Source organism: Aspergillus welwitschiae (assembly GCF_003344945.1).
Source record: "Aspergillus welwitschiae strain CBS 139.54b unplaced genomic scaffold BDQ94scaffold_50, whole genome shotgun sequence".
NCBI classification, from domain to species: Eukaryota; Fungi; Ascomycota; class Eurotiomycetes; order Eurotiales; family Aspergillaceae; genus Aspergillus; species Aspergillus welwitschiae.
This window is the reverse complement of record NW_020798744.1, coordinates 89306-106775: the sequence shown is the minus strand read 5'-3', so window position 1 is coordinate 106775 and position 17470 is coordinate 89306. Positions and strand designations below refer to the sequence as shown.

General features: G+C 47.9%; 7 protein-coding genes and 1 non-coding gene across 8 annotated transcripts; 6 read left to right on the top strand and 2 right to left on the bottom strand.

Annotated features, from left to right (window-relative positions):
- Positions 1-132: 132 nt before the first annotated feature.
- BDQ94DRAFT_184098 (SMP-30/gluconolactonase/LRE family protein) lies at positions 133-1295 on the top strand (the record flags this gene model as incomplete). Its single annotated transcript, XM_026774559.1, has 2 exons — positions 133-933; positions 989-1295. Exons 1-2 carry the CDS (start codon positions 236-238, stop codon positions 1293-1295), a joined length of 1005 nt encoding a protein of 334 aa, XP_026621002.1. The 5' UTR covers positions 133-235.
- Positions 1296-1338: 43 nt separating this feature from the next.
- Positions 1339-3867, bottom strand: BDQ94DRAFT_184096 (Zn(II)2Cys6 transcription factor; the record flags this gene model as incomplete). Its single annotated transcript, XM_026774558.1, has 6 exons — positions 1339-1523; positions 1854-2042; positions 2132-2789; positions 2858-2911; positions 2970-3678; positions 3731-3867. 6 exons carry the CDS (start codon positions 3865-3867, stop codon positions 1339-1341), a joined length of 1932 nt encoding a protein of 643 aa, XP_026621001.1.
- A 351-nt stretch (positions 3868-4218) lies between these two features.
- Positions 4219-6114, top strand: BDQ94DRAFT_184094 (sugar porter family MFS transporter; the record flags this gene model as incomplete). The annotated part of the gene is made up of 5 exons (XM_026774557.1): positions 4219-4323; positions 4373-4667; positions 4706-4943; positions 4988-5568; positions 5628-6114. The coding sequence occupies 5 exons, from the start codon at positions 4219-4221 to the stop codon at positions 6023-6025; spliced, it is 1617 nt and encodes a 538-aa protein (XP_026621000.1). The 3' UTR covers positions 6026-6114.
- Positions 6115-6928: 814 nt separating this feature from the next.
- On the top strand, positions 6929-8123 carry BDQ94DRAFT_163154 (zinc-dependent alcohol dehydrogenase family protein; the record flags this gene model as incomplete). Its single annotated transcript, XM_026769686.1, has 3 exons — positions 6929-7138; positions 7188-7941; positions 8002-8123. 3 exons carry the CDS (start codon positions 6929-6931, stop codon positions 8121-8123), a joined length of 1086 nt encoding a protein of 361 aa, XP_026620999.1.
- Positions 8124-9003: 880 nt separating this feature from the next.
- BDQ94DRAFT_163153 (sulfotransferase family protein) lies at positions 9004-9993 on the top strand (the record flags this gene model as incomplete). Its single annotated transcript, XM_026769685.1, has 2 exons — positions 9004-9672; positions 9736-9993. The coding sequence occupies 2 exons, from the start codon at positions 9004-9006 to the stop codon at positions 9991-9993; spliced, it is 927 nt and encodes a 308-aa protein (XP_026620998.1).
- An 81-nt stretch (positions 9994-10074) lies between these two features.
- On the bottom strand, positions 10075-10163 carry BDQ94DRAFT_t245. The gene has a single exon. It is a non-coding gene; the product is annotated as a tRNA-Tyr (tRNA).
- Positions 10164-13850: 3687 nt separating this feature from the next.
- On the top strand, positions 13851-15215 carry BDQ94DRAFT_175129 (uncharacterized protein; the record flags this gene model as incomplete). The annotated part of the gene is made up of 3 exons (XM_026772456.1): positions 13851-13898; positions 13965-14655; positions 14722-15215. The coding sequence occupies 3 exons, from the start codon at positions 13851-13853 to the stop codon at positions 15213-15215; spliced, it is 1233 nt and encodes a 410-aa protein (XP_026620997.1).
- A 501-nt stretch (positions 15216-15716) lies between these two features.
- On the top strand, positions 15717-17069 carry BDQ94DRAFT_175128 (uncharacterized protein; the record flags this gene model as incomplete). Its single annotated transcript, XM_026772455.1, has 3 exons — positions 15717-15758; positions 15847-16519; positions 16570-17069. 3 exons carry the CDS (start codon positions 15717-15719, stop codon positions 17067-17069), a joined length of 1215 nt encoding a protein of 404 aa, XP_026620996.1.
- Between the last annotated feature and the right edge of the window lie 401 nt (positions 17070-17470).

Here is a 17470-nt window from a genome sequence, read left to right as displayed (position 1 = left end):
TGTTGATCGACGTTCTTATACTCTGCGGAAATGGGCTCGCGGTGGGGCGGAGATGGCCTCGAGACGAGGACTGGAGTTACCCCGATTCCCCAGTTTCTCTCCCCCATCTTTCCCCTCCACTGTTGTTGTTTGCCACTCTTTGTATACTGAGCACTGACTTTATCTCTTGTTCTGGTCAACCTACACAATAGAATACTGTCCTGACAATCTATTCGGCGTAGCGAAATACCTCACCATGACCGACAGCGAAATAACAGGATTCCAATCCCACCACAAAGACTTTACAACAATCACCGGTCAAACCCCCTCCCTCGAACTACTCGCAGAACACCGCGACTACCCCTTTGCACACGAAGCAGGAATCTACATCCCGGAGACAAACAACCTCTGGATCACCAGCAACAGATGCGTCGATCCAAATGGCAGCAAAAGCCAGCAAAGGGTCTACATCACCCGCGTTGACCTAAATACCAGCCCCATCACCTACGAGGAGATCCCTACTGACATCCCTATGGGCAACGGCGGCATTAACTACGACAAAGATAGCATCCTCATCTGCGGGCAGGGGTCCATGACTCAGCCTAGTGGACTGTATCGCATGTCCATCACTGCCCCGTACACAACGGAACTGCTCAAGGGTGACTTCTTCGGCCGGCCCTTCAACTCGGTCAATGACGTGGTCGTGCATACTGATGGCTCCATCTGGTTCACCGATCCCATTTACGGCTACAGGCATGAGTATCGTCCGGAACCGTGTCTACCGTGTCAGGTGTACCGGTGGTGTCCGCGCGAAGGGACTATTCGCGCTATGGCTGATGGCTTTGGAATGCCGAATGGAATCTGTTTCTCCCCGGATGAGAAGACGGTTTATATCACGGATACGGACCGTTTGCATGGGGATGGTACGGTGTTTGATCATCGGGCATCTTCAATGTATGTCTTGTTTGATTCGATAGTGTTGTCAGGGTGTCTGCTAATTAGGGTGTAGCTATGCCTTCGACGTGTCCACGATACATGGACAGCCATTTCTCACCAACCGTCGGCTCTTCGCCATGGCCGATCACGGCATCCCCGATGGAATTAAGTGCGACCTCAATGGAAACGTATACAGTGGTTGCGGGGATGGAATCCATGTGTGGTCCCCCGGGGGAGTTCTCCTCGGTCGCATCCTCATCGATGGCGGGGTGGCCAACTTCTGCTTTGGTAGAAATGGGGAGATCTTTGCGCTCAATGAGCACCGCCTATGGAGGGTCCAGCTTGGGGCTGATGTCAAGGGGGCATTACTTGGTCTGTAGACTACGGAGCAGGACACTGGATAGTAATCAACCATCAACCATGTTATGAGGCAGCGCCAGCCCGGATAAATGTTTTCCCGCCAGTAGCGGCTTTGGCATCCTGGCTTTCCCAAAGCTCCTGTAACTCCACTCCCAATGATCTAACCGGCCACCCAGTTCTTGCTCGACAAGACTCGAGCAGCTCCAGGATGTCTTCGCGAGCACGCTTCTCTTGAGTAAAGATTCCTGCTGCGATCTGTAAGCCACGTGAAAGGCACTCAGCGATGTTACGTGGGAGGCTTTTTGCTCATGCCATGATCTCCGCCAGCTTTAACAATTAAGGCTCGGTTCTTTGAGCAGCAGAATCCCTACCGCCTGCTGCTTTGTCTGTCTCACTGACTGAGGCGACAATGTTAGCCTGAGGCAGTCACATCATTCATCGGGCCGTAATTGTCGCCTCAGGCAGGACACAAGATTATTGGCAAGGCGATAGGGTTTCTGCATGTGCTAAAAACAGGTAGGCGGAGGGCGTGGCATGAGCGAAGGCCGGTGTGGCAGTAGCGTCTCCCTATTACATACCTATGAATACTGCCTGAGAGGACATCAAGCTAGATGCATTATCCTTCAAAGTCATCGCAATCCCACAGATATCTTCCACGTAATGCTTGATGGCACTTTGGCGTTGGAGGTATTGGTCTAGTCCTCCTATACTGGGCTCATGCACCAGTAAGAGAATACACGACGCGCTGAAGAACTGAACTGCCAGTCCTAGTAAAAGAATCTCGTCAATTCACGTTGTTTAATCACGGGAGATGCCACCATCACACCGGCCAGGCTGAAGTTGTCATTTAACATACCAAACGCTGCAGGACGTATCCAAATCGGTCGAAAGTATGATGAATGCTCACGCGTGCCGAGCGGCAAGGGCGAGAACTCCACGGTCCGGTGCTGTCGCCAGTCCTCGAGCATATCACGAAGGCGGTTCGCATCATCGATTCGACGCCGTCTATTCTCCTCGGTTGTACTCTCTGCGCAGTAACTAATCACCTTCGCTGTAATATAAATAGCTCGCATAGCGAGTTCGTGCGGCAAAAGCGCGGATAACGGCTTCTGTGGAATCCAAAACGTCAATGTTTTGCGTTTCTCGCGGAATGCCGCCCAGATATCCTGGCAGAGCCAGGCCCACCATACGGCGGAGTGTAATCCACCAGACTCGCCGTGGATGGTCTGGGATCTTTGTATAAAGAAGACACCTTCAAGGTGCCGTTCCCAGTCGTTGGTGGAGTTGTCGAGCATTTCGTAAGCGGAGATAATCAGTGCTGTTGCGAGGAGTTCTAGGCTGGTCTTGTAGCTAGAAAACCGCATGGCTCGCTGGACGTAGTGTAGTGTTTGATAGTAGTACTGCAGAGCTGCGGCTTCTTTGTTCGGCATATTCTCCTGGTCCAGGCCGGGGTTCAGTGCTAAATGTCGGAATGCGAGGGCGAGTATGGCATTCATGAGTCCCGCATTATATATCTTCATCCCTCGTCAGCTTAGGAGCATGTTTATCTTTGGAGAGTAGGAAGGGGAAGGAGGGAACTCACTGCAAGATGCGCAACAAATGTGGAAAATTGGCTGGTTGGATCGAAAAGGTCCAGCTATTAGAGATAAATTAGACTGCGAATGCCGATCCCGTATGGTCCGATAGATACATACCCATGTGCTTACTTGATTGATAAAGTGTTCGAACAGAGCATGTTCGGTAGGCAGAAGCTCTATTGCCTCCCGTGACTGCCAAATTAGTTCTTCTTCTACGGCACTACCTTCTTGATGACCTGTTGGACCATTGCTCGCGCCGGAATCAAGGGTACTATCAAGCACCTGTGTCGCGTATTGTAGCGAATAGGGCTGACTCAGACCATCAATTCTCAAGTGATCGACTGACTGGCTTTGAGTTCCATGGGAATTCTCTATAGAGGGCAGCTGTGGGCTGTCCCTTGCAGCATCACTCGCTAATAGCCCAAACCATCTTACTGCCGCAAAAGACGCATTTGAGGGAGACAGATAGTTATGCTGAAAGGCAATGGGGCTCTGACCGGTAGACAATTGATCCAGGACCGTTGGCGGAGGGGGATTGGTGTCTGCATCTGAACAGCTCCAGCCCACACCCGGTGGCTCATGTCGTTCGAAAGATGCTATCTCCGGGGTGGGGTTATTCAATACATGAGCGCTGGCTTGTCCCGGGGATGCTGTTGGCTCTTGGCCTGACACCGGAACAGCATCGGCAATGGCCCGCTCGAATGCTGGGCTGTCATTACTGCGACGGCCTGACGCCGGATATTCACAAGTCTTGTCTTTCTTGACGCATGGGCCGCAAATGGGCTTGATTTCATCACACTTCAGATGTCGCTTACGACAGGTAATGCTGCGTCCACTATATTAAGCCATGTACCGCTTGTTCGGCACGGGTCACTTACCATCCATTTTTGGTCCGCAACCCGCGGCCGCGAGACTTGCGCATGCGTGGCCGCCGATAGGGTAATTGAGAAGCCATGTTGGAAATTTCATAATTCCATGCATCACAAAGTCCATCTGGATCATAAGCTGGATTCATTCTGGCTCATGTCGAGATGCTTGTCCCCGTCTCGGGGACACATCCGGAATGTCGATCCATTCCATCCTCATTCCCTGCCGATTTCACGTGATCCCCCGCATTACCCCGCGTCCTATGGGATCGACAAAACCTTCACTGTATACTCCTCGGTGTTACTATAGCAGTGATGACGCTAATTGATATGAGTGGTGTGATAGTAATAATGTTTTGTGCTATTGATATGATGGTTACCGCCGATTGCCGCATATCCGGGGTATGGAGATAATGTGAAAGAATACTATATTACGGCCGTGACCTTCAAGCCGACCAGTGTTTGACACAATGGATGACCTCAGACCATCTAAATTAAAAATGCTCAAGTCCAAGACGCCGTATTTCGGCCTTCGAGGGGGGTGGTTAACCTTTTGGATCACTCTAGCTTGTGGTGCTGACATGACTTTGTATGGATATGATCAGGTCAGTAACTGGTCCCGGTTCCTGGGATGCATGACTGATCCCAATACAGGGAGTTTTCAGCGGAGTGGTGATATCCCAGGATTTTCTCCAATTACACAATCTTGAAGGTCCCTCTAAGACCAGTCTTCTTGGCACTGTCACCGCGATCTACGATGTTGGCTGCTTCCTCGGATCCATCTGTGCATACTGGCTTGGTGAGCGGTTGGGGCGTCGGAAGACGGTTCTCGTTGGAACGACTGTCATGGCAATCGGTGCCGTGTTGCAAGCATCCTCATACAGTGTGGGCCAAATGATGACAGGTCGAGTCATTGCTGGAATTGGCAACGGTATCTCCTCTTTCATAGGTAGAGGAGCATGAACGCTGACCATCTTTATCACCCAGGACTGAACACATCGACTGCGCCCATTTGGCAAGTTGAGACCTCAAATGTGCATTGGCGAGGAAAGTTGGTTATCCTCGAGAATGTCCTTGTCCTTGTAGGGTTTTCACTAGCCAATTGGCTCAATTACGGACTGTCGTTCGCCAGTGGTCCTGTTTCCTGGCGCTTTCCCCTGTCGTTCCAATTCATCTTCATCATAGTACTCGCTCTTACAGTTCCATGGCTGCCTGAGTCCCCCAGGTATGTTAAATATGTTCTTTAGTGGTGTGTGCTTACATTCCTAGGTGGCTTATTGCCCACGGCCAAGAAGAAACGGCCGTCCAGATCATCGCAGACCTGGAGAACAAGGCCACAAACGACCCCTTCGTTCAATTCCAAACCAGCGAGATTCAGTACAGTGTGAAATATGAACGAGAAAACAGTGTCAACTTCAGTGACATACTGCGGGGACGCGCCCATGAACGGTCAGGCACAAAAACCATCCGCAGGCTTATCCTTGGCATGGGAGCTCAAGCGATGCAACAGTTCTCGGGGATCAATGTCTCATCCTTCTATCTTCCTACAGTTTTGACCAAATCTGTCGGTATGAGTGAGTCGTTAGCGAGACTCTTAACTGCTTGCAATAGTGTTCAGTACTTATGTTTTTCGATGATCGGTATCCCGAATGTTGAGCGATGGGGCCGTCGAGCCCTTTTGATGTTTGGTGCCACGGGCCAATGTCTCTGCTATATCTTCATTACTGCTCTTATTCGGTATAATGAGATGCCCGGCTACTCACATCAACATGAAGTGGCGTCTGCATCTGTTGCTTTCTTCTTCTTGTACTATGTATTCTTTGGTATTGGCATGCAAGGAGTGCCATGGTGTATGTTTGAACCCTATATTCCGACTAAACTGCAGACTGTCCACTAATGATCAATACAGTGTACCCTACAGAGATCAACTCCCTCACTATGCGGACCAAGGGCGCCGCACTTGGAGCAGCTACGAACTGGATTTTCAATTTCATGGTCGTCGAAATCACACCCATTGGAATACAACACCTTGGTTGGCGGTTCTATATGATTTGGATTGTGTTGAATGCAGCAATGGTTCCTGTTATTTACGTCTTTTATCCTGAGACAGCAGGGCGCACCTTGGAGGACATGGATGAGTACTATCGTGGGAATCCTCCACTTTTTGTCTGCTTCGATAGGGAAGCAATTTCTCGCAAACGTCCTGAGAGATACCAGGTTCGAGATGAGCATGTTATTCGGGCTAAGGAAGGTGATGTGATTGAATTGGCACAGCATGTGGAGAATGCGACCGCTGTGACGGCTTAATCACGGACCTTCAGGTTTGTGGGATGAAGCGACTGTATATGAGGAGAAAGTACTCTCTTTTGGTTTGCTTAGTTTACCGCATGTAGTACTACTTGTTATGATATTTTCTCATTTGTTTGGAAGGTTAGGATACTTAATTGAGTGCGGTTGGCTTCATACTCTTGTCTCAGCTAACCAGTAGACCATAAATGACGCATTATAGCTATTTGAACAACAGTTGGGGAGGATTGTCCTAAGAATACCAAATTTACAAAGAGCTTTCGATCGGTCGCTCGTGATACTATCCTGATGATCATCATTATCATTACGCTCCTTTTCCCAGTAGCTCTCTGCCAACTGGCGTGCTCTTTTTGTGTCTGACGCAACTCCTTCTTAAGCATAGCAAGGGCTCGGCGGATATTATGTCGCCGGTACATAGTTCCAACCTTACACAGATACAATTTGGCTATTCATCGGGACATCGAAAGGCGTGTACAATTTGTGCTATGCTGGGGTGGGGTAAGGCCGATCGACAAGCCCCCGTCTCGAGGGCCACCCAAGTATAGAAGGCCCATGCCCATCATATTTCTGCTGAAAACGACTGAATAATAATACCAATAATATATCGAGTACCCAGGGTCCCTCGGGGCTATCGTGAAGATGCCATAACACTGTATCTTGTCTATGAGTGTCTGCGGTTCGCTGCCCTCTCCTCCAAATGTTCACCTCCTCGGACCAGATACAACAGCCACCTGTGAATGCTAGCATACGGGCCCATAATTACCCCTCAAAATAGTTCTTACCCGATTTTCACATTATTCTAATCTAACATGAGTTCTTTGGACACCTTCGAGCTACCCCGCTCTATGAGGGCACTAGGTACGTGTCGCATCTCTTCACTGGCCAACAAGCACGACATTTGACATGACTGTCGGAAACATAGAGTATAGCGAAGCACGGAAATTTAACATTGTTGATAAAAAGCTTCCTACTGTTCAAGCACACGATATTTTAGTAGGTATTAAGTATTCCATAAATCACACTCATTATCTGACAAGATTCCAGATCAAAGTCAAGGCCTGCGGTGTCTGTGGTACCGACCTACACATCCATGAGGGTGAATTTGGAGCCCAAGTAGGAACACACCTACCACTAAACAAGAGCTCGAACTGATCAGCCCAAGTTCCCACTAGTACCCGGCCATGAAACTGTCGGCATCGTCGCAGCATTCGGCACCGAAGTCAACGGCTTCACAGTAGGGGATCGCGTGGTGGCCGATAACTCGGAACTATGCGGACATTGTCACTACTGCCGTCGAGGCAAAGAGCTCTTCTGCGAGAACTTTATAGCCCATGGTGTGATGGTCGATGGCGGATTCGCCGAATACGCTGCCTACCCGGCCTATCGCGTATTCAAAATCAAGAACCTGTCAGACGTCGATGCCACCTTGCTGGAGCCTGCAGCCTGTGCGGCGCATGGGCTGGACAAAATTGCCCCGCAGATGGGATCCAGTGTTCTTCTGTTCGGCGCCGGTCCGACAGGACTAATGTTAGCTCAGCTTCTTCGCCAGAATGGTGGATGTCGAACTGTTATTGCTGCACCGGGCGGGTTGAAGATGGAGCTGGCCAAATCGCTAGATGCTGCGGATGAGTTTGTTGAGCTCCCGCGGGAAGAAAATGCCGCGGCTGCTAGGCTGGAGGAACTGCGAGGGGAATATCCATACGGCTTTGATATTGTTGTGGAAGCGACGGGCAGCGAAAGGGTTCTGGAAAATGCCATACACTTTGTCACGAAAGGTGGAAAGCTGGTGGTATATGGGGTTTACAAGGATGAGAGCCGCATCTCGCTGTCACCGAACAAAATCTTCAAGGAGGAGATTCATGTCCTCGGCTCGTTCAGTCAGACATACAAATTTCCAGCTGCCATTGATTATCTTGGTAAGTTTTATAAAGTGGGGGTACGGAGGACCAGTGGCTAATGGATGTTTGCATACACAGATCGTAAGAGGATCAATGTGTCTGGGATTGTCAACAAGACATTTAGATTGGGCGAGTGGGAGATGTGCCTTGATGCGATGAGGAGAAAGTCGGTTGTCAAGGCTGCCATAGTCTTTGACTAGTCTTCGGATTATTATCATCATCAAACACGCTGTAAATTGCAGTTGATTACAAGAAGATCAGGTGACCTGTCTGTTCAGTCATCAGATCTCAAATACGTTACGCGAGTTAGCTACATCGAGTCAGTTATTTTTCCGTGACTCTCTACCGAGGCAGAGTTAATAGAATCCTTCCATAATCCGTCCTGAACGCTATCGTATCGTCAGGCGACTCTTGCTTTCCTCGCTTAAGGCGCGCGAGTGGCGATGCTCTATGGGACAAAAAAAGTGGCACTCTGTTGTGGAAATGGTAGCTGAAAAGGTAACAGCTGCAGGGAGATACCAACCCATGTGTTATGCTTGGGATCTGCTGTACAGAGTAAAGTCGGAAGAACCACTAAGGAAACATGAGTGTGTGGGGACTACAAGTGGATACTACTTGTGTCATGCCAAAAACCATTGGTCGGTTCGTGTAGCCTTTCATTCAGCCGCATATCAAGCTTCATCTGCCCAACCCGACAGTGTGCCAGTGCGCCCCTTCATTCCCTCCGTCCCTAAATACTCACCAATCACACACGCGCTGTGTCGTAAGCCCTCGATGTCTTTTGGGGCCAAAAACAAGGGAAACACGTCAATTTGAGGCCTAATCTCTGTTGTCAAGGTGTTTTAGGTTGATATCAAAATTGTAAGAAATACTTGATTCTTGCTATTTAGGTGTGCTCGGAAGGATAATCTAGTGGGATTATGGTCCAACAGTTTCGCCCACTTCCTGTATTGAATTAGCGAAAGCATACATGAGGATGACAGGGATGAGTATAAAGAAACTCAATTTCAAATGCCATAGGTTCTTAAGACTTTCTCCCTTCGGTATCAGTTATATCTCATTCTTTTCAATCTATTGAACATGGAAACCTTGCGGGGCGCTATTTATGGCTTCCCCCGACCCCCACCACGCATCCGCACCAAGCCACTCCAAGTGATCTGTGTAGGCCTACCACGGTCAGGAACCGAAAGTCTCAGCCGGGCGCTCATCCAACTGGGCTTCAAAACCTACCATGGCTGGGACATAGTCTTCGACGAACCGCCATATGCCCAGGGCTGGGCGCAGCTATCCGAGCGAAAATATTCCGGCATGCAAGGGGCAGGCACGGCCCCAATCAGTCGCGATGAGTTCGATGCCCTGCTGGGGCATTGTGATGCAGTGGTGGACACGGCAGCCGCCATGTTCAGCGTGGAAATGATCCAGGCGTATCCAGAGGCCAAGGTGATTTTGAATACGCGGCAGGACGTAGATGCCTGGCACCGCAGCGCCATGAAGACATTAGTTGCAGAGGGTGAAGACCAGTGGATGGTATGGTTTTTGCACATCTTCACGGCGGACATGTACTGGCTGTGGAGATTGTATTACACGTTCGGCTATCCCGGCATGTTTCGTGGGCGGACGACCAAGGAGGGGCTTACGAAACATGGGAAGCGGGTATATCAGGAGCATGGGTTGATGATTCGAGGGTTGGTGCCGGAGGAGAGGCTTCTGGAATGGGATGTTGAAGATGGATGGGGTCCTTTGTGTGAGGTAAGTCAAGCTTGGGGGTGTTGATGCTTGGAAGAGTGTCACGGTTGACGTTGTGGACTACAGTTTCTGGGCAAAGATATCCCCGATGAGCCGTTCCCAAACACGAACAATCCGGCAGCTTTTCGGAAGCATATCGAAGATCTGGTGCATCCGAGAGCTAAACGGAGTCTGTGTAATTTTGCATGCTGTGCTACTTCAGCGGGAGTGTTGGTAACTGCTATTGTGTTGGGGGTGAAGAAGAGACAACTATGGCAAATGTTGATCTCGGAGATACCGGTAGTTATGGGGCAATGCTTGGAATCATTATCACGTTCCAAGTAGTTAGTTAGGTGCAGGTGCAGGTTAAAAGGGCCTCTCTTATGACTGCGAAGCCAAGAAAAAAAATAGAAAAAAAAGATTAATTCCCCCGAACCAGAATCGAACTGGTGACTTTTCGGTTACAATTATACCCATTACAGCCGAACGCCATGAACCAACTAGACCATCGGGGGTCTTCGATGGAGGAGGAGTCAGGGATTTAACTACATATCCCTTTCGCTGTAACTACACCAACTTGGCATCTAGAGTTACAGCAATTGGGTTATATAGTCGAGTCGTTTAACTATCCTCCCTAGTTATAGCCACAAATCTGAAAACCTTGTGTGCCCATATACAGGATGGCCTGGAGGATTCTCGATTACTACTGTCGATTTTCAGGCGGGCCATGCAATGTTGTTGTACCGAGGTCCTGTTAAAATTTTCTCAGCCACTGCTATATATATCAGATCGCGGATGGATGATGGCGATACCAATGCAGCACCGTCTGCCCGACTGCGCTGCAAAATATGTCAGATGGTGATAATATATCTATGAACAATGCTAGCACCAGTATTTGTGTGCGTTAGTGCAGATACAAGTGAGCTAGGCAGAGAAACTCTCCTATGTACACTTTGAAGGGTAGCAAAGGAAAGAAAGACCGTACTTGAAAGATACCGGGCCGGCTAATTAAATCAAGTTCAGAGCAACATTGCCCCGAGCAATGATTATCTACTTCGAAAAAGCAGGGGAATAATCTACACTAGTACCAGCACCGTCTCTCTTGCTTTTCTATTGTATACGAACGAAAGCGTTCATTCTGAAATGATAAGGAAGTACTGACAATAAAAAGAAAAGATCCTCTCTTGTAAAATGCTATGGCTCGAAAGACTGTGAATTTCCAAGCCCATCACAAGTATCACCATCCACCTCCGACACACCAACAGCAAACCCAAATTGTTAACTCCGTCGGATCCCATTCTGCACCAACGGCTTCATACTAGAAAAGGCATATCTAGCAATGAGCCACTTTCCATTCTTCCTTCTCAAGATGAACAATTCCTGATTCGCATGTGACTCTGACTCCTGGGTGGCAAGTATCGTCTTCGTTCCCTCAGCCGTCGTCCTGGCGAAAGCCCACTCCGGAGACATGATAACGATCTCCTCAATCTGGAAATTGATAACGAGCTGGATGGTTGCAAAGATTCGTGTATATGAGTCGCGTAGAGCCTCTGTCCCTGTACTGGCCGAGAAATGCGGCGGCATGATGACTCCATCTTCTGTGTAAAGGGCAACTGCTTCGTCCACATTCCGGCTTTTCAGAGCTTCGCCGTAAGCATGGAGGAGGGTAGAGATTTCTTCGGTGTCGGTGGAAGGCACTGCAATTGAGTCAGACTTTGCCGTATAAAGGACTTGTATCAATCATGGGTGCACCTACTGATGAGTTGCCGATTCCTGGGGTATCGGGAAAGGGCTTGAAGGCAGAGTTCTTTCGAATGACTGTCTGATGACGCCAGTCAATCAAGTTACAAGTACCCTGATAGCGTTAATGACTGACTGCCTGGCATTATATACAGCCTTTCTGTCCAAGAATGGGTACCCCCACCTATCAAGGTGGGGGTGTGAAATCTCATGAAGTATAGATTCAAGTCTCGCTGCAAGAGCTACCTGGGTCTCTTTGAAAGATGCGCATGGTTGCAGATGATGTGTTAAGCAGGGCAGAAATCATGAATGGGTGTGCTTGGAGATGGTGGAATCTCGGTCATCCTGGGGTCAAGCTACACAGTACCTCCGACCGGTAATCTAGTGCGGGAGTACGTATTACAGTCTCGTTGGTGGTATGTCATATAGCTTTACAACTAAAGTACTCAAAGAGAAGCCTTGCTGATGGGATAGTGTATAGCTGGTATGACACAATAGCTCCAATGATAAGATTCGGCGGGTCTAGTGACAGTGGTATACGGAATATCTGACTGCCACGCGCATGTCGCTCTACCTCACCCGCAAAACTTGGAATGCTGCCCTCAAGAGAAATTTAACAAGTACGCCCGTTAGCGACACAAATGCCGTACGGTACGAATGGTCCAAACTGGGAATTATAAGCTCAGAGCAGCGTCCCACAGAATACCAAGAGTGGGGTGCCTTTGCTTGTTGGCCAGCTAGCGGAAACTCATGTAGAAACTTAACCACAAAACTCAGGTTCAAACAATTACCAGCTCCCAATCTTTCTATGGCGTTACTCCTCTTCTAAGCTTCATCACACGCCACTTGGGCATCCATGGCTCCCACACCGTTCAACAGGGTGTGGTTGCCCAATGTTATCAAATAAAGCATCAAGTCAACGATTCTTGTACAACCTGTTGAAAGCCACATCCGGTAGATCTGCAACTAGAAAGGTAGGAAGAAAGTACTGCATTATCGCGGGTCGTTCAGGAATTCCCCGATTGCTCACCAGTCGGTAAGACCACGGGCTATTTTTAGGCGTCACTATCAACCTCAGCGCATTGTTTCGGATTATCAGCCATGGGGACACACTGGAGCCTTACGAGTAGTCGATATCATTCCCAGGTCCAGGCCCATCACCTTTAGTCTCTAGCTATTGACGTTCAAAAGCGCAAATCTAAAGCCGTCTTTTTTACCGAAAACCCGAAGAACAGCAGCAAACAAGTAATGTATACCACTCTAGAGTACAAATCCCGTCCCGGTTATACTTTCAGTTTACGACGGAATTAGCCTGCTTCTCTCTAGGGACATGGAAGACATCATTTCCTAGGCCACCCTGACCGGGCACAAGTCCATTTGCGTTGGCCTCTAAGACAAGTTTAGTCCATGAGCAGGATGTCGTGTCTTCCGACACTTCGAAAGCCCAACTATCACGGTCCACATTGTCTTCAATGCCATAGGCAAACTTTTATGGTACCTTCGCTTCCCGCTCGGTCGGACTGCCGTGCCGTGGCCAGGTGTTAACTGTCTGTGTTAGGTATAGGATATCAATATCACGCTCGGGTTTGGAATTACTTCGGCCATGAATTCTCTAGAGCGAAAAATCTTTCACAAGAGGCAGGGATGACACTGTCCCAGCGATGCTTTACTTTCCTGAACCCTAATGGCCTTCCTAATTGGACTGGAGGTTTCACTGGGACGGTAACAAGGTTTGAAGCGGCGATGGCTCTTCTTGTCTATTATTACCTTTGTTTGTTCCGTGCTCCCTTCCTCCTGTTACGAACGCAGCTTTCGGGTGATCACTGTTCGCACCAATCCGACCGCCAGAGGGAGCACTGCCTAAATTTAGACTTGGGCAGAGAAAGTGATGAAGCCTTGAAAGCAAATCGTGCGAAAAACCCAGTACCGAAAATTATGTCTTCTGTCCATTTTCCGTCTTTTTTTTTTTTTTTTTTTTTTTTTTTTTTTTTTTTTTTTTTTTTTTTTTTTTTTTTTTTTTTTTTTTTTTTTTTTTTTTTTTTTTTTTGTTTTTGTGAATCAAAGATCCCGCCAGTTTATGTAATGTGTACTGGCCTAGCTTTGTTTTGTGGTGATTGGTAGCATATTCTGCATGGTACTTTCTCAGGGCTCTGAGGGTGTATGTTGAAAGAAGTGGTGTGTGTGTGTGTGTGTGTGTGTGTGTGTGTGTGTGTAAACCAGATCTACGGCTACGGCAGCTTTGCCACGCCTAAGAGCAATTGGCTCCCGCAGAGGATGCTGGTAAGCCCATACCTCGCTCTACAATAAAGGAGACGGACAAAGAACCCTTTCAACCTACCAAAAGACCTGACTCATCTCTACCCCCCTCTTACCTTCTCCTACTGATAACTTCAAATAACTTTTCTCTTCCAAATTTCTGGCCACTTTACCTCCTGGCAGCGGCTCGTTTACCTTCTCACACCATGCCGAAGAAACAGTCAACATCCTCGAAAATGGAAACGATAGCAAAGGTTTGGATCTCCACCCAGTTTGCCCCTGGCCAATCTAACACGTCGGGCTACTATTGCGGTATCTAGAACGATGCTCCAGCTAGCCACCAGTCTACCTCCGGACGCAAAGAAGACAGAGAGCCTCGCGCAAGGACCCGAAGCAGCAGCCCAGTTCGAAGCGAAAAGACGGAATCAACTACATTGTTACCAGGCGTAAAACCGGTATCGGAGATTGTGGAACAAACTCAGGATCCAGAAAAAGAGACATTGACACTGCCGGAAAAGGGCCCAACTCCACAGATCACTGTTGAGGATTTCAATAACAAATACGTGGAAAGGAGCCTCAACTTTTACGATTTACACAGTACCCGAGCCATCGACTATGAGCAGACGTATCCGAGACAGTGGCCAGAAGAGATTCAGCACGCCTTTGGCATGGCTCTTGACTGGGCACGTAATTACGCCGAACGTGAACATGCCAATCTTTCCGTGGAGCAGAAGAGAGACCTTGTCTCTAGCCTTGATGGATACTGCATCCAGAATGACTTCGACACCATCGTATCTAGTCTTCCCCGAAGCTTGCATAATATGTGTCTAACACAATTTGTCTATCTTTTGCTTGTCAAAGAATGCATTTCCAGGTTTTTTACGAATCCTTTCTGGTACCTCGTTCCGGATCCTGAGTGTGGGGGCGATGCGGACGATAAGGGGAAGTTGCCAACAAACGCACCGGTATTTGGAGCCCAGATATTCAATCTTTATGAGAGAATGCGCGAATGTAAGGAAACTTAGGTACCCCTTTCAGATCCTGAGCTTTGCCACTCATAGCTGATCTTTCCATTAGCTGATCCAGCGGCTGCCCAACTTTGGCGCTTATGGACCACTCGTTTTTCTCACCCAGATCACAAATTCGGATATGACATGATCGCTTATCGAGACTCCGTGGCTGACAGAATATGCGAGGAAATCTTGGGTCAAGTGCTAGTAAAATCGCTCCTCAGAAGTACGGATAAAAGTGTTCTGGATAGAGCCCGTATCGACCTGCAAAAGTTCTTCAGGTCAGCCGCTGAACTCTCGGTGAAAATTTCATGCCAACTTCAGTATTTGGAATTTAGATTTCTCGATACCCTGGATCCTGTCTTTCATCACCCTTCGGCGGAGATAGATTTGGCCGAGGATTACGGAGGGGCTACGAAGGAACCTTGTTTTGATGGCCGCCGTATCCTCTTCTTGGAGTTTCCTGCCATGTATCTTTGCGGAGATTCTAGGGATCCCTTGTATAGAGATGTCCAACAGAAAGCTGTTGTCTATGTTGAGGATGTGGTCAGAAATAGTTAGATTAGCTCTTGCTTGACCACTGGTTTATGTTGTTTTCTTAACCAGTCCCGTGGTCGCGGTCTGTTCGGGGTTTCTACTCTTTTTGTTATGTTTCTGTTTACCCGGGGTAGACAAAGGGTGAAGAAAAGTAGAAAATATGTCATATTGGGGCCTACTCGGCCTAGATAGTACTAGTTATTTAATATATGTTACTCAAGAATATGATTGGCAGCATTTTCCTGCACGGACTTAGTATTGCAGCTATTTATAGTGTGGCCTGTAACGGCACCGGGTCTGGCAGATATGCTGGCAACTACCATTGTCCTGTGACAAAGGAAAAGTATAAAGGAGCTATGCAGCTCATCTTTTCACTGCGAGTCCGGTGACATATAATACTGACTGTTTTTCTATCATATCGGCCCTGGATTGAAAAATTTAGGTAAACCTGAATATTGCTCTATTCCTTACCAAAATCTTTGCTGCTTCCCCTTTCCGCATCATCTCAGGCCCCTTCCTTCCTCCATGGCGGGTAAACAGCTGAAAGCCTCTGCCAAGAGCAAGAAGGTAGGTAGGATGAAAAAGTACTTCTATTATGTTCACCTCTTAATTGAAGTCCGGCCACACCAACACACCTTGCTGATATGCTCTCTAGAAAGCCCCAGATTCGCCCCCCTCGACATCCAGACCAAAGAACATGAGAAAGTCCCCAACAAAAGCCAAAAGCTCCAGCCCGGGCCGCAATAAGAATAGAGGTTCAGCTAAACCGTTGACAAACGCTAATCGAGACTCGATTGCTGCAGAGCGAGTTCGGGCCCTGGAGGAAGAAATCAAGACTCTGAAGGAACGATACAAGGCTCTGAAGACCGTCTTCTTCGAGGATAACAACAACATGTACGCCGACCGATACCTCAAGACAGATAATGAAGTAAAGAGACGAGAGGTTCAATGGACGTCATGCGTTCCGCACCAATGGTCGGATGCTATCGACGATGTCTTTATCTCCGCCGAAAACTGGGCAGGCAATCACATCAATGATGACCCTAGTAGGCTCTCCCCTCAGCAGAAGAGGGAGCTTATTTCTCGACTAGACGGTTACTGCGTACAGGATGAGCTTGATGTCATTGCATCCAGCCTCCCCAAAATTCCACGTGACGCTTTTCTAGAAACAATGGTGAAGCTTCTTCTTGTCAAAGAGTGCATTTCCCGATTCTTCACGAATCCCTTTTGGTATCTTGTCCCGAATCCTGGTACTAAAGAGAACCCAAAGATGGATACAACTGGCTTTGGAGCCCAGGTCTTTGCTCTATATGAGAATATTCGCGCCTGTGAGACATCTCCTCTAAAATAAATAGCAGGAAATAATATGTGACTACAGTTGACCCATCTGCTGCCCACCCCTGGAGGTTATGGACGACCCGTTTTTCCAACCCAAGCGACGAGTTCGGCAAAGCTATGGTCGCTCAACGAAAGCGTATTGTCGATAAAATATGTGAAGATTTTTTGGATCAAGACCTGCTGAAGTTCCTTTTGAAGAATTCCGAGGAAACTGGTTTCCATGATGCCCTTGTCCACTTGCAGAAGTGCTTCAACGATGCCGCACAGACCTCTGTGATACTCGCATCGCATCTCAAAAATCTAGAGCTGGAAACACTTAACAGAATAGGTAGCGCGTATTCCTCAGACAAAATGAAGCTGGCTCATTATTATGATTCGGAACGGAGGGAAGACGAACTTGAAGGTAGTCGCATCCTTTTCATTGATTTCCCTGCTGTTTATATTTGTGATGGTCGTAAGGATTCATCTTGCAGGACGCTTGGCCACCCAGCCGTTGTCTATGTTGAGGATAATGATGTGGATGATTCCAACAGCTCTTGACTCACGACTGACAGTGGGACTTTGCCAACCTTTTTCGTTAAATCTTGTGTGGTTCCTTCAATTCATCCTCGCTCGTTTGTTTTACACTTTATTTCTACTCTAATTTGGGTTGCCTCTATTTGTTAGTTGTTACTTCATTAGCATGCCTTTCCCAATCTCTGAGCTCGTGTACTGAATGTAGCAATTCTGGCAGGCCTAATAAGGCGGGTAGCTGGACCTATGCTTCTCACCAATTCTAGAGGGAGAACTTCATCGCCGCGGTCCATAGTGGTCTAGGATGCAATATTTTCTCAAATTTGAATTGAGGCTTTTTTTTTTTTTTTTTTTTTTTTTTTTTTTTTTTTTTTTTTTTTTTTTTTTTTTTTTTTTTTTTTTTTTTTTTTTTTTTTTTTTTTTTTTTT